This window comes from Channa argus, chromosome 19, assembly GCF_033026475.1.
Source record: "Channa argus isolate prfri chromosome 19, Channa argus male v1.0, whole genome shotgun sequence".
Taxonomy (NCBI): domain Eukaryota; kingdom Metazoa; phylum Chordata; class Actinopteri; order Anabantiformes; family Channidae; genus Channa; species Channa argus.
Genome location: NC_090215.1, coordinates 5292279 through 5305087, shown reverse-complemented (window position 1 = coordinate 5305087; position 12809 = coordinate 5292279). Strand labels below are relative to the sequence as shown.

Genomic DNA, 12809 nt, shown 5'->3' with positions numbered 1-12809 from the left:
AAGAAAGTGTCCTAATAGCCTCAACCCTTCTTTGTGATTTGTGCTAATTAGTAAAAGTTTGCATTTTGTCATGCAAAACAACAATAGTAAACATAGTAAAACGTTGCCATTTAGTCCCAAATGTTGCTGAATCTGGTCCTATAGCAACAAGGCAGGGAAAAGAAATGCAGGTTAGGTTAACTGGTGACTCTCAAAGTCTCATGTGTCAGCATGAATCTTAACCCTGTGATAGACTGGTGACCTAGTCGAGGGTGCAACACACTGCTGCTGACACTAAACATTTGCTAAGCAATCTTCTTAACCTCTATCCTAATAAAACACACACGTCACAATGTCCCCAACATAGCGTGTCTTTATTCTCATAAACATTAGGTTCTTCAGGTACATAGTCACGAGCACAAACACTTTCAGTCATTTTTATTTTGGACACACAGTAGACATCAAAAGTGAGCCAAACATATTGTGTAATGTTGGATTTTTCACTTCCTGACTTGTGGTGACAGTCATGTTCATTTCTCATCTAACTGAGGAAAGAAGAGTCTGACCCTTATTTCTGTCACTTCCTGGTTTGTGTTGAAGGCTTGAAAACAAAGGACACTTCACTGATGAACACTCACACATAGCATTCAGTGAACAGTTGTACAGTATACTGCAGTTTACCCACACATCAGTGCTTGCCCTTCATTCACAGTCCTACGTTTTGTGTCAGACACATAAGGACAGCTCTGCATGGCTTCTGCTGCCAGTTCTGGCAATGATATATTCCTCTCTCATCTCCTTCCTCCACTATGACAGAACAAAGCAGCTGATTCACTAGTTGTAAATATATATACGTTTTCTCAATATATCCATATATTCTATCTATAGAATAACTTTATATAGCATATACTTTTGGTAGGGTTTTTTAAAACATTGAGGTACATTCACTTGACCCTGTAATTTTCTTTTTCTTCAAACGAAAAATAAACACAATGTTAAGAGAGCTACTTGCCATGTTGTAATGACCTCCCAACAACGACAATAACAAAAAAAAAACCAAACAAACAAACAAAAAAAACACACAAGACAAAGAGCATCCCCCAGATTAGAAGAAGCCAACAGAACAAACATCTCAGTGCTGGCTCTTTAAGGACCGAGCATAAGCATAACTATACTAAAAGACATCTGTATTAATCTAGAGTATAAAATAGCATATCTTTCTGGACTTGACAACAGTTTCGAACATCTCTTATTAAAGAGTCTGGGTGCACACAATTCCACAGGTGCGGACATGAGCTGGCAACAACAGGTAGGCAACTCGATGGTCTCCATTACGTATTCACTAAATCGACAAACAGTATTCTGTCAGTGGTTAAAAAGCATAAATGCAACACTCACTTCTACAATCACTAGAGTGAATAGACCCTTGGCATATCACAGAATACACATATAAGCATTAATCAACAAGTCAATGAGATAAAACTTGGCCTACAGAGGACCATACTGATGATAAGCCACATTACGCATGAACAGCATTATTATCATTGTCTTTTTTTTTTTTTTCTTTTTTCCAGAAGGCCACAAGGATGTAACTCGGGTGCTGGTTAGGGAACTGTTCCTTCAAGGGTCCAGATTGACAAAGGATCCTAATGCTGCCCTTATTCAGTCTGTGAAAGTTCAAGTCATAACTAATAATATAGGTGTTTCATTACAGGAGCAATATGACATAATAAAATTGTAAGGTTGTATGTTTGATTTCTTTTAACCTGTAATAATCCGAGGCCAATAGAGAAAATTTCAGCCAGTGTGACAGTAGACAGTGTGCCCTTATTATAAGATTTACATTTCTCAGTATTTTAAAGGGTCAGTCCACCCAAATGAAAAGAACATATTCTCACACTTTCTCATAGTGGTATTCAGCCTTGCAGATAAAGCTGGTTGTTTCAGGTGATGTCAAAAAGTGTCAGCTATGAGATTTCTGAATGAAATTTTGTTTGTGGAGGTCACAGCATTTAAAATGACATTTTATAAACTAAACCGTCACTGAGAGAAAAGGCTAAGGAGTCCGGCTTAAAACTAGACCTATGCTTTATCTCTCTCATTCGTCATCTCCCACACACTCTCTTACACACACACACACACACACACACACACACACACACATTTTGTTTTTCCATTTTTGATATATCCCCATTGAAATTGGAAATTGTTGTGGACAGGCTGCTACATTTAGGGTGCTCTGGGTTCAGGGGATCAGTGTCTTAACACAGACGTTGCCCGGAGGAAACGTATGGCTGCTTAACCAACTGAGCTATGGCTATTGCAATGTGTAAAAGGCAAACAAAATATAATAAGAATAGTGTTGAACATCTAAAATGTAAATTTTCATTATGTTGGAGGAAGATATTTCAGGGCACATCTTTAAAAAATAAAGCACATTAAAGCAAATTATCTGCATGGCTAGATACCACAACAGGAATTGTTTGGGTGAAATCATTTATCTGTGTTAGTAAGGTTATAAATTACCCTTATAACATTTAAATAACAAATAAAAAATAATAAAATATGTAATTTCCAACAGGATATCACATATATAATTCCAAAATCAGAACAGTGCAATCAAAGTAACATGAAAGGTAATATCGTTTACAAAACTGGATTCTCTGATCTATGGAGAATCTCTCTTATGAACTGTACCATAATTTTCACCATTTCTTTAATATTCTTTTTTATTTTGTTTGTTTTTGAACCAAATGACAAATGGGTCAATTGGTGAAGGATGAAACTAATGCTACAAGAAAAAAGAGAGGCTCTTCATCCCTGTACTGTTGATTTGTTAGGACTGAGTGTGTATGAGGAGGCACCTCAGAGAAGGGCTCCATGCACATTCAAGGACTAGGTCAGCTAGTGTGGGCTCGGAGCAGGAGTGTCTAAATCCCCATCTGCCTCACACTCTTCCTGTCCAGAGTAGGAGCTCAGGGCATCCCATAGCAGGTTAGGTTGCTCACAGTGGTGGTGACTCCTCCAGTGCTCCATAATCTCCTCTTTAGTATCCAGAACCTCGCTGCACAGCACACAGTTAAAGGCCGCACCTGTTGCAAGGACACCGAGTCCTCCACTGCTATCTGGTGATGAGATAGCCCCACTGTCCTCCCCCTCCTTGCCACGATGGTGGGACATGATGTGCCTCTTCAGCTTGGAGAAGGAGAAGAACTCCTCATCACAGCTGCCGCACTTGACCAGGTTGCGTTTTACATTCAGCTGACGCCAGTAGTGGGCAGCATGCTTTACCAGCTCATTCTCAGCCCCGCGGGCACTGTGCATGGGTTGGACATCGTGAAGTCGAACCTGGACGTCTTCGCCGTGCACATAGACTAAATGCATTTTCATATCAGCAAAAGTGGGAGTGATGGCCTGGCAGTGACCGCATTTAATCTGCAGCTCCACCGGATCTTCATGATCCTGCTCATCTGATGGCTCTGGGGAGTTGGGCCTGGTGAGGAAAAGAATGAATAATGCTAATTTATCACTTTCTTATCATGTTCATGATTTAACTCAATTATTAATAACTTTACCCTTCAATCTCATCTTCATGATGAATGATGGATGGCTCTACAGTCAGCACCACCTTGTGGACCTCTCTTAGATGGCTGAAGTACACCCCCACATATCCAAAGGCCTTCTTGCAGAACTCACAGCACAGAGACCGTCGTGGGCGTACCTCTGAATGATGAAGCTTCATGTGGGTACTCAGGCTGCCAGAGTGAGCATAGGCCTTGCGACATACCGGGCAGACGTAGGGGCGACTGTTGGTGTGACTGTTCATGTGGCTCTGGAGGTGATGCTTGAACTGGAAACAGCGGCTGCAAGTTGGGCAACGGTGCAATGGCCGGCTGCCTATGAATACTCTAGGATGGGAGGCACCTCTCAGGTGGAAGGTTAATGGGGGTGGTTGGGGAGGGCAGTCAAGGGCCTTGGATGTGGTTGTGGTAGAGAGCTGGTGACCAAGTATGAGTTCCTGTTCTTGGGCATCTGATTTAATGGCAGGCAAACTAACCAGTTGAGGAACTGTTTCCATAACCAACAGGGGCTTAGGTCGGATAGTGCGGTACTTCTTTGAAATATCAACTTCTTTTTGTTTGGAGCCTGAAATAACTGCTGGTGGTTTCTCAGGGACCCTTCTACGGAAAAATGACAGGGACCTCTTTTTTCGGGCCTCAAATGCCAAGATGTCTTCCATCGTTTTTCTCTTCCTTCCTCTTTTCTTTCCTGGTGGTTTCCCTGAAACAGGCATCAGTGTAGTCTTGGTATGGGGCTGTAGAGTAGAGTTTTGCATCTGGTTGGGATTCAAGTCTTCAGTTATCTCATGAGTCTTAGATGTAGGATCCAAGGGGCTGTTGAGTTCTATCTGGCAAGTAAAACTCTTCTTCTCTGGGGACAAACGGCTAAGCTTTGCTGCTGGGATGAGGGTTTTCTTCATTTTAGAGTAGGGCATAATGGGTAGTTTACCTTTAGGTGGGGAAGGGATAATCTGGACAGCTTTGCTAAAAATGGCTGGGGACAGGACAGTGATACTGCTTTGGGGCTGGGGTGCAGTAAGCTTTGACTGGCACAGCCTTACTGTAGTCTTACTTTCCTCTGGGGATTTGACTGGGGAGCCTTTGATAGCAGCAGCAGGATACTGAAGGTTCTGAATAAGGCCAGTTGTAGCAGGTCGTTCAGAGCCATCTGGTGCCTGCTCCAATTGAGAGCTGGGATACAGAACAGCATTGTCTGGAAGCAGAGCAGTGACCGAGATGTCAGAGGAGGCTGAATCAATCAGAATTACTTGCTCAGAAGGCTCCTCTTTGGGTACCAAAGTGTCCTTTGGAGTCTGCTTGGACTCCTGTTTTTTCTTCATAGTTGTTAATGCTCCACTCATCACAGACTTGGCCTGTGCTGTCACAGCAATCTTAGAGGCTGTTTTAACCCCGGAAGCTAGTGGTTGTGATTTAACTTTCTCTGTGGTCCCCTTGCTTCTCATCGGCTGGTATCTGGGAATGGGCAACTTGAGGTTATTGTGGATTGAGGGGGTTTGTTGATGTTGTTGCTGTGGTGTCTGAGAGGAGAGAGAAGGAGGCAGTGCCACCAAGGAGAAAGTGCCATCTTGACCTGCTATTTGCATTAGTGCATAGTTTTGGGTGGGCACAATAATGGACTTTGGGCTGGAGGCAGTGTTCGCCTCAGGAAGGGGAGAGGGAGGCTGGCAGGACAGGGCTGCAGAAGAGGGGGAGGGTACCACGGCCGGGGCCTTAGGGGCGATGCTTCTGAACTGAAGACTCTTCATCTGAAGGGCTAAACTTACTTGCTACCTACTGAAAACACAGACACAAACGAAAGATTGTGTTAATTAGCACTTTGAGACTAGCAAGCCTTTCAAAACTAAAACCCTAAAATCTTAGGTGACAGTAACTTCCAACATTACCACACTCTATGAATATGTTTCATCAAACATAATTAAGAGGAGAAACTGAGATTGCTACATTACAAAATTTATCCTCGCTGCAAAAGGCCTTACTTTTTTTTGGTGTTATTACGGCACAATCCTAGCAGGAGAGAAGCAAACATACACTGCTAAAAACATCTGCACAAGTGTGACAAGCTGTCCTAATACCTACGTCTCTCAGGACACACAAAGCAGACTTACTATCCCCCAGGCTAAGGACAGACTGCACCCTTTGATTTGGTCTCAGCATGCATCCACGGTACATGCTGGAGTTCTTTGGGGGTACCCCCCTCATTTCCTGGAAGGATCAGCCAGTGGAGCATGAAAGCTGCCCGATGGCAGGATCTTTAAAGATCAAGCGGGGCTCCCATCTCATCTCCCTCATCTACTGACCAGCACTACAACCTCACTGGAGGCCATGAGGATGCACCTGAAAAAAGCCTAGATTTTTTTAATAATCCATTCTTTGCAAATAATGTTTCATGCTTACCCAGTAGGTGTCTCACAACACGTCTGACTATTCTGCCTGTGTTGAAATAAAAAACTGCTAAACGCTATGGAGAAACTACAACCTCAGTCTGAGGTTTTAAACAAGTCTTTATTTTCTTAATTTACTGAACAGTTTCCATCCATCAATCCACCAAACCACAGGTATGACTTTAAAAACAAAGGCAAAATTCCCTTTAGTTATATCAATACTGTATCTTTATATCAAAAGGAGGCAGAGATTACAGTGGAATGCTTCAAAGGTTCTAATTGTAAACAGATTCTGAGGTTTGTATTTCACATTATGACCTGACTTTCAAAAGCAGAATTCCAACTTCACTCTGTAATACTAATCAGCATAAAATGCAACAATCTGGAAGTATTACAAAAGGAAATATTTAAAAACATAATTTCTCTACACAAGTCCATATTCATTTTCAAAGCTGCCTGGATCCTTTATGCAATCGAAAAGCATAAGAAAAGCAAAGCTGTAAAAGGGCATATTGTTTTACAGCTGGAAGTGTTTCTGTACAGAGCGAGATTATTTACACAGTGCCCCTACCGCATAACGAATGCATAAAACTGGAGATATTCCACCTCTGTGAGGATAGTTGGTTCCACTTTGACTGTGTCTTTGGCTTAAAACACAGTGGAATACAAATGTAGGATGTGAGTTCCTCTCTGGGAATTTTATGTGGCCATTGAAGGTAGAATTGGGTAGTGGTGATGCTTGACGAATAATTCTACCATGTGAAAGTTGATCGCTGGATATCAAGTGAAAAAAAAAAAAGGTGCGCATGAACAGCCAGAATAGCAGCCAGTAGGCCTGTAATCCTTTTGTCACAGATGATTCAACTTACTTCACCTGACACTAATTCACACTCATCTGTTGGTACTAAGATAGTACTGAACCAGGATGGTCAGTGTTGGTATGGTGACTGAACGTTATTACTTGGAAACATCTAAAGAAACTTGAGAGAAATATGAGACAGTATTGTACAACCAAATGTATTTTTTCATTGGAATCCTGTAAAGGTAGGAAATAAAGTAAAGTAAAGTAAAATATCAACATGTTTTTCTGATTAAATTGCAAAATTGTTCAACCAGGTGACCATGTACACACTCACTCTAACATGTTCTTAAGTTGCTGTGTTTCGAAGTATCTGTACAAACCTTACAAACACTGAAGCTACCAAAAGAAATGTGTAGCAAATCAAAGTACTAGTAGACAGGAAGAAAACAGGATGAACTAGACAACAAATATTACAATATTTTAGCAGTAGTGCCTTAGGATGAAAAACCCTTTCTACTGCACTGTAAATCAGTCCTTGTATACAAGTGCATCAAAATTACAAGGAGGAGAATCAGGGGATGACCAATGTCATAAACATCTATAGTGTCTGCTGGTGGCTTTGGAGATAAAAGTCAGTGAATCAAGAGAAATTTTAAGTGATTTTAACAAATTATTCAACCGTTGCTGATCTGAGGCTAGAGAGTGAAATGTTGTTTGGTCTGACTGAAAATAATGAGAGAATACACAAATTCTCAAAAGACCATCATCAACTGAACAGCCTAAAACAGGCCCAGAACATCTTGATTTATCTGGCTAGATTGCCAAATTCAAGATTCAAGATTGTGGTGTTTATTGTGATATGCACATGCAGAAAGCATGTTTCCCTGCACAATGAAATTCTTACAATTTGAATATGTAGTAGTACAGTTCAGTCTAGTATTGATGTCTGGGGCAGCAGTGTTTTAGTTGGTACAGCTGTCACACATTGACTGCTGGGTCGCCGCTTGGCAGCTTGATGCCCCCTGGACATATGTGAAGGTGTCCCTTGGCAAGACACTAAACTCCCAAACTGTCCGACACCAGGTGCTTAGGTTGCACAAGTTAGTGCAGTCTGAGTGCTGGTCCCAAGCCTTGCAAAACTAGGGAAGGGCAAAAAGGGCATTTGGCATAAAAACCAGTGCTGAAACAATCTGCTGGATACACAATCTGGTGTAGCAACGTCGAAAACAGAAAAAGCTGAAAGAAAAAGTCTAGCAGTCCTATGATCCTTGAGACTACCAGTTAAAATACACTAATGTAACCAGTGAGTGTCACTGGTTGTGTCAGGTTTAGCTGTTCAATATACAGAATAGGGCAGTGACAAAGTGTCTTTACTGCTGTGATCACACAATATTAATATTTAAAAAGCACGTTAGGCTATCCTTTTCTTTTCTCCCTCTGCACTTAAGTAACCAAGTTGGTCAAACAAGTTTTCATTCTCAGATAATCAGGGAAAAAAATTTACATGCATTTACGAAACATGGTTACAGGAAATCAGTTGCAGCAGATAAACTGTTTAGTCCTTCACTTCAGACTTATTTTGGAAGCCTGGCTCACAGATTTGAACTGTACTGTACAGTGACAGCTGCAGGCCAAAAGAGGAAAAAAAAGAGGCTACATCTAGTTTCCCTTATCACCTTCTCCGATTTCAGAAAGCATTTTCCCGTTTACATGATGATGTTAGGAAATCAGCTTTCCTGAAGGTGACTGTAACCTGGTTATTCAGTGCATATAAATGCAGTGACTGTGTGGCTTCATCTGGATAACCACTCATGTTAAGAGCCAGCTCTCTCTCCAGTTCAGCCACAAGGGAGAGGGCAAAGAGAAAGACAAGAGAGAAAGAGGGAGGAGAAGGGATTGGTTTGTTCACTTGTTAATGTACCACCGATAGTCAACTTGCCCCATCATGATCATTCTGGATTCTCCAGTTGTGATTCTTGTAGTATTCCATAATACGTACTGGAGAAAAGCCAGAGTTGCAACTGTCAGAGCCAGACATGTAAAGTTTCCTCTGGTCATGATGATCTAGGCATAGCTGGGAGCAAAGCAGAGACAATGTGTTCAATAGCAGTGACAACACAAAGGCTACACTATAACTCAGAGAGTTTTCACTTATTATTATTTTTTAATTCAGTGTTTAATTACATACAAAGAAATCTTAAATTTCTTTACAGAAATGCACTGCCCATATGATGAATGTTAACATTTGTTTACGTTTCTATTTCTGTTACTTCTGCTGTTTAAAGTGTAAAAGCAGTTTGAGCTGCATGTTTCAAATAAAAGGCAACACTTGAGGGAGAGGGAGAGTTGGAGAATAGAGAGTTGCCTGCACTTCATGATTTGCCTCTGTTCTTACAAGCAGCTGTGAATAGTTAGACAACTGCATTTGCCATCCAATCAGGTTATAGAGTTACAGTATCTTCATCATAATACATTTAGATTTTAAACACAGGAAAGAGTGCACATTTATTTTAATTTTTTTTTAATCTGCAAATATGTTTGTACAGTAATTGTTTAAAGATAGTTGAGCATAAACTACATTTATTCAAATTATTTATTCCATAAGACAATAAAATCTACAAAAAGTATAAAGTGTTGCTTCAGTGGCTGAAAATGCCTTCAACTGCAAATCTGTGTCTAACCTTACAACATTCTGAAATGAGACTAGCTGTGCTGGTTCAGAGGGGGAAGACCACAGGTGGTGAGAAGAGAAATGCAAGAATAGGTCACAGATGCTACTCAATTTGTGGCTGGATTTGAAACGCCAAACACTCTAATCTGACTAGGGTCAGAGGTTATGGCTGGGGTGATGCAAAAACCTGGTTTCTGGAGAGAATGTGGGAGACAAGGGAGAACGAGCAGAAAAGGGAGGGGGGGGCGGGGGTCCACAGAGACAGATTATCAGGTAAAGCCAGAGGGGTGAGAGGTGAAGATCTGCTGTTTATGCTGGAAACAGGTCAGGGGTTGAGCAGGAGGGCAGTGTGGGGACGGGCTAGGCATTCACCTGGAATGAAATGGTCCTAACACACACACACCTACACACGCACAAACTTCAGCTCATACCTGGACCTGGGTCACATGAAGAGATGTTCCAGCCAAGACAAATGGCCTTCACAGCCAAATCAAAACAACCTGCCTATTGTCAACCAGTACTGCAAAGGGTGAACGGATCATTCTAAAATGTCAAAGCATGAACAGCGGTGTGTTTTGGTTGCGTCGCCAGTGTTTTCTCTGATTCTGCTCTGTCCCACTTTGCAGTTTAAACAGTAATTGGCCAGAGTGCAGCATTTTACACCCAGTATGCAGACACTATGGTCAGGACCCAAACACAAAAAATAAAGTGAGACTATTAAAAGACAATCTCATGTGAGAACATCAGTGAGTTTGTTGACAGTACAGAGTAAGAAAGGGAGGCAGTTTTTCTTTTGGTGGTGAGTTTAACAAAATAAAATCACAAATGACTGCTTTAAGGGAAACAGAGCAGGGAGCAGTAGTGTGATGTTTGTTATCTCCCTTGTAGGTGAGAGCAAGGCTCATCTGGGAATCAAGATATATCAATCAAGATAGAGCCTGGAGGGGATCTGGAATGAAGTGTGTCAGTGTGTGTGTGTGTGAGAGGGGGGGCTAAAAACCCAGCAGAGGCCAAACTCCTCCAGGTTTTAGCTCAGATGAAAGGCCAGGATCTGGGCTAGATAAGAGGGCAGATCAAGGGGGGTCGGTGCCAGTCGGCTGTGAGAAGCCATGTCCAGCGGCCAACTTTCACCAGCGTTCTCTGTCTGTCTCTCTCTTTCACATACACATAAACAAAACGTGTGATTAGTTATTGAGAGAGAAACATAAAAAAAACCCCACAACATTTCTATATTCAAACATAAAGAACTGCTTTATGGATCTTGCACAAAAAGAAATTAGATCATACTATTTGCTTTTCTTTTGAGTCAACTTAAAAGTCATCTGTGCTCGACTGCTTCTTCCTGCATGCATGCTAACTGCTCATCTCTGCTCTCCAGCCTAAGGTGTACATGTGTGCCAAGAGTCTGAAGCAAAGGCGGTCATAAGGAAAATGAAATCAGTGTTTGCCGAAGTCCTCGTTTCCTCCCAGAGCTCTGCTGAATGGGAGGACCAAGAAGTAGACACACACAAACTATTATAACAGGTGAGTAGTAGTAACCAGCTGCTCCCTGTACATTTTCCCTGGCAACAAACACTGAAAGGTGTTACAAGACAGAACATTACAGCCCCAAATGGTATTTATTGCGTGCGTGTACACAGACACACAAATACACACACAAATACACACACACACACACACACACACACACACACACACCCATATGTCATCCACTGTCACCTGAGCAAATCAATGCAAGGGAGAAATCCATTCCAATTAGGATCCCGCTGCTCTGCCCTGCATGTGGATGCAGATTAATCGATACAGAAATCCGACTAACCTGCCGTGCCTCCTTTAGTATATGCTAAACTACATTCAGCTAGTTTCACTTTGCATCTCAGAAATAATGAAACCAATGCACATCTTTTGCATTTAAACTACTTTCTATGTTTAAATGGAATTGTTTGTATTTTTAATAACAATGACATATAAATTATGTACTGTTGGTTAAGTTAATGGGTAAGATGAAGTACTTTCAATTACTATTACCTCTTTATTTGTGAGTGTGTGTGCATGTGTGTGTAAGATTAAGTTGGGCTTTGGATTTTTGTGTGGTCTGTATGAAAAATATGTCAAAGAATAAAACTTAAATAACATGTTGTGAATAGTGTAGGCACTGTCTTTCAAAGACAGGATGCTTTAAACCCCTGACAACCAATGACTTTTGACCCGATGTAGAATGAGACTATGTGTCATCCCGAGGAAGTTGTAATGTTGTCAATCATCTCTGCTCACAGACAAACCAAATTAGCATATTAGCACACAAAAAAGACACATGCACACAGTCGTATGCACAGATGACATTGCTACCGGCTCAGAGCTGAGACATGTCAACATGAAGTGGAGGTGACAGCAGTGTGTCCGTGCGTGTTCAAGGTCTTGAGTGTTAATGCGCCCCCTCCTCAGGCAGTCAGCACTGTGTTAGCCAAGCAGACTTTGCTCAGCACTAAACCTTTACCTGACCTTTCCCTCTGCTGTGACATTTGCACCCCTCTGAATAGGTCAAACAGCCTTAAAGAGTTGTAGAAAAGAACAGCAAGGGTTGGAGGACAAAAAGAAGAAAAGAGGAGAAGGATGAAGGATGTGAGATGTCAGTGCAGAAAGGTGACAGAAGTACAAATATGTGCAGTGAATAAAATTACTACATCACTAAACCACTTGAGCTATTACCAAGTTTAGAGAATTTAAATCAGAACCAAAGGACCGTGTGCCATTCTACTGAATTCAAGTCAGTACAAACATGGCAGCAGATCTCTGGTTTTCTAAATGTGCAGTCACTGAAATCAGGAAGTCAATGAGTGACCAACAGGAACAAACATAAAATGATGACACATTGGTATGAGACAACAGAGGCATGTAACACACACACACCCCAAAAGGGTAGATGTGGAACCTAGAATGCAAAATATATGAACTTGTCTTGCTGTGCCAATGCAGAAGATAAAGATAGGTTCAACTAAGAAATAGAATAGCATGAAACAGGAAAAAAATCCAATATATTTCTTTTTTTTGACTGACTGCCGGACATTTGCATTTGCAAATTCCAAATAAACATTACATTTCCACAGTTCAATAGCAATGTAGCTCTTTCTGAAAAAATCCTGTTACATTGTGGATTATTCAGAGGAACCTACATTTCATGTACTTTAATTTAATTTTATGTGCTAATTAGATTGCAAGAGCAAAGAGATCCAATAAAGGAGTTAAGCAAGTTTTAAACCTTACACAAATGTTGTGTCTTAAAAGATAGCTTTAGTCATTTTCTAAACGAAGTTCAAAAATGCCCATACAGACAGTAAAACCAACAACAAATTGCCTCTAAGCACGAGTAAAGTCCATAAGTCTGCAGCCTGAAT

The 12809-nt window shown here is 41.2% G+C and overlaps 1 protein-coding gene across 13 annotated transcripts in view; it reads right to left on the bottom strand.

The window, feature by feature from the left end:
- Window positions 1-336: 336 nt before the first annotated feature.
- The window catches only part of znf438 (zinc finger protein 438), a 56264-nt gene continuing 43791 nt past the window's right edge, over window positions 337-12809 (bottom strand). For 5 of the 13 annotated variants that reach the window (XM_067487058.1, XM_067487057.1, XM_067487055.1 and 2 more), the window contains 3 exons: window positions 8679-8817; window positions 3555-5326; window positions 337-3472 (listed from right to left, as the gene is read on the bottom strand). In XM_067487058.1, coding sequence (XP_067343159.1) covers window positions 2884-3472; window positions 3555-5326; window positions 8679-8801 — 2484 coding nt within the window. In that variant the 5' untranslated portion in view covers window positions 8802-8817 and the 3' untranslated portion in view covers window positions 337-2883. Of the gene's footprint in view, window positions 3473-3554; window positions 5334-8678; window positions 8818-12809 lie in introns of all 13 variants that reach the window. The other 8 variants (XM_067487062.1, XM_067487060.1, XM_067487059.1 and 5 more) reach the window with 4 other exon arrangements.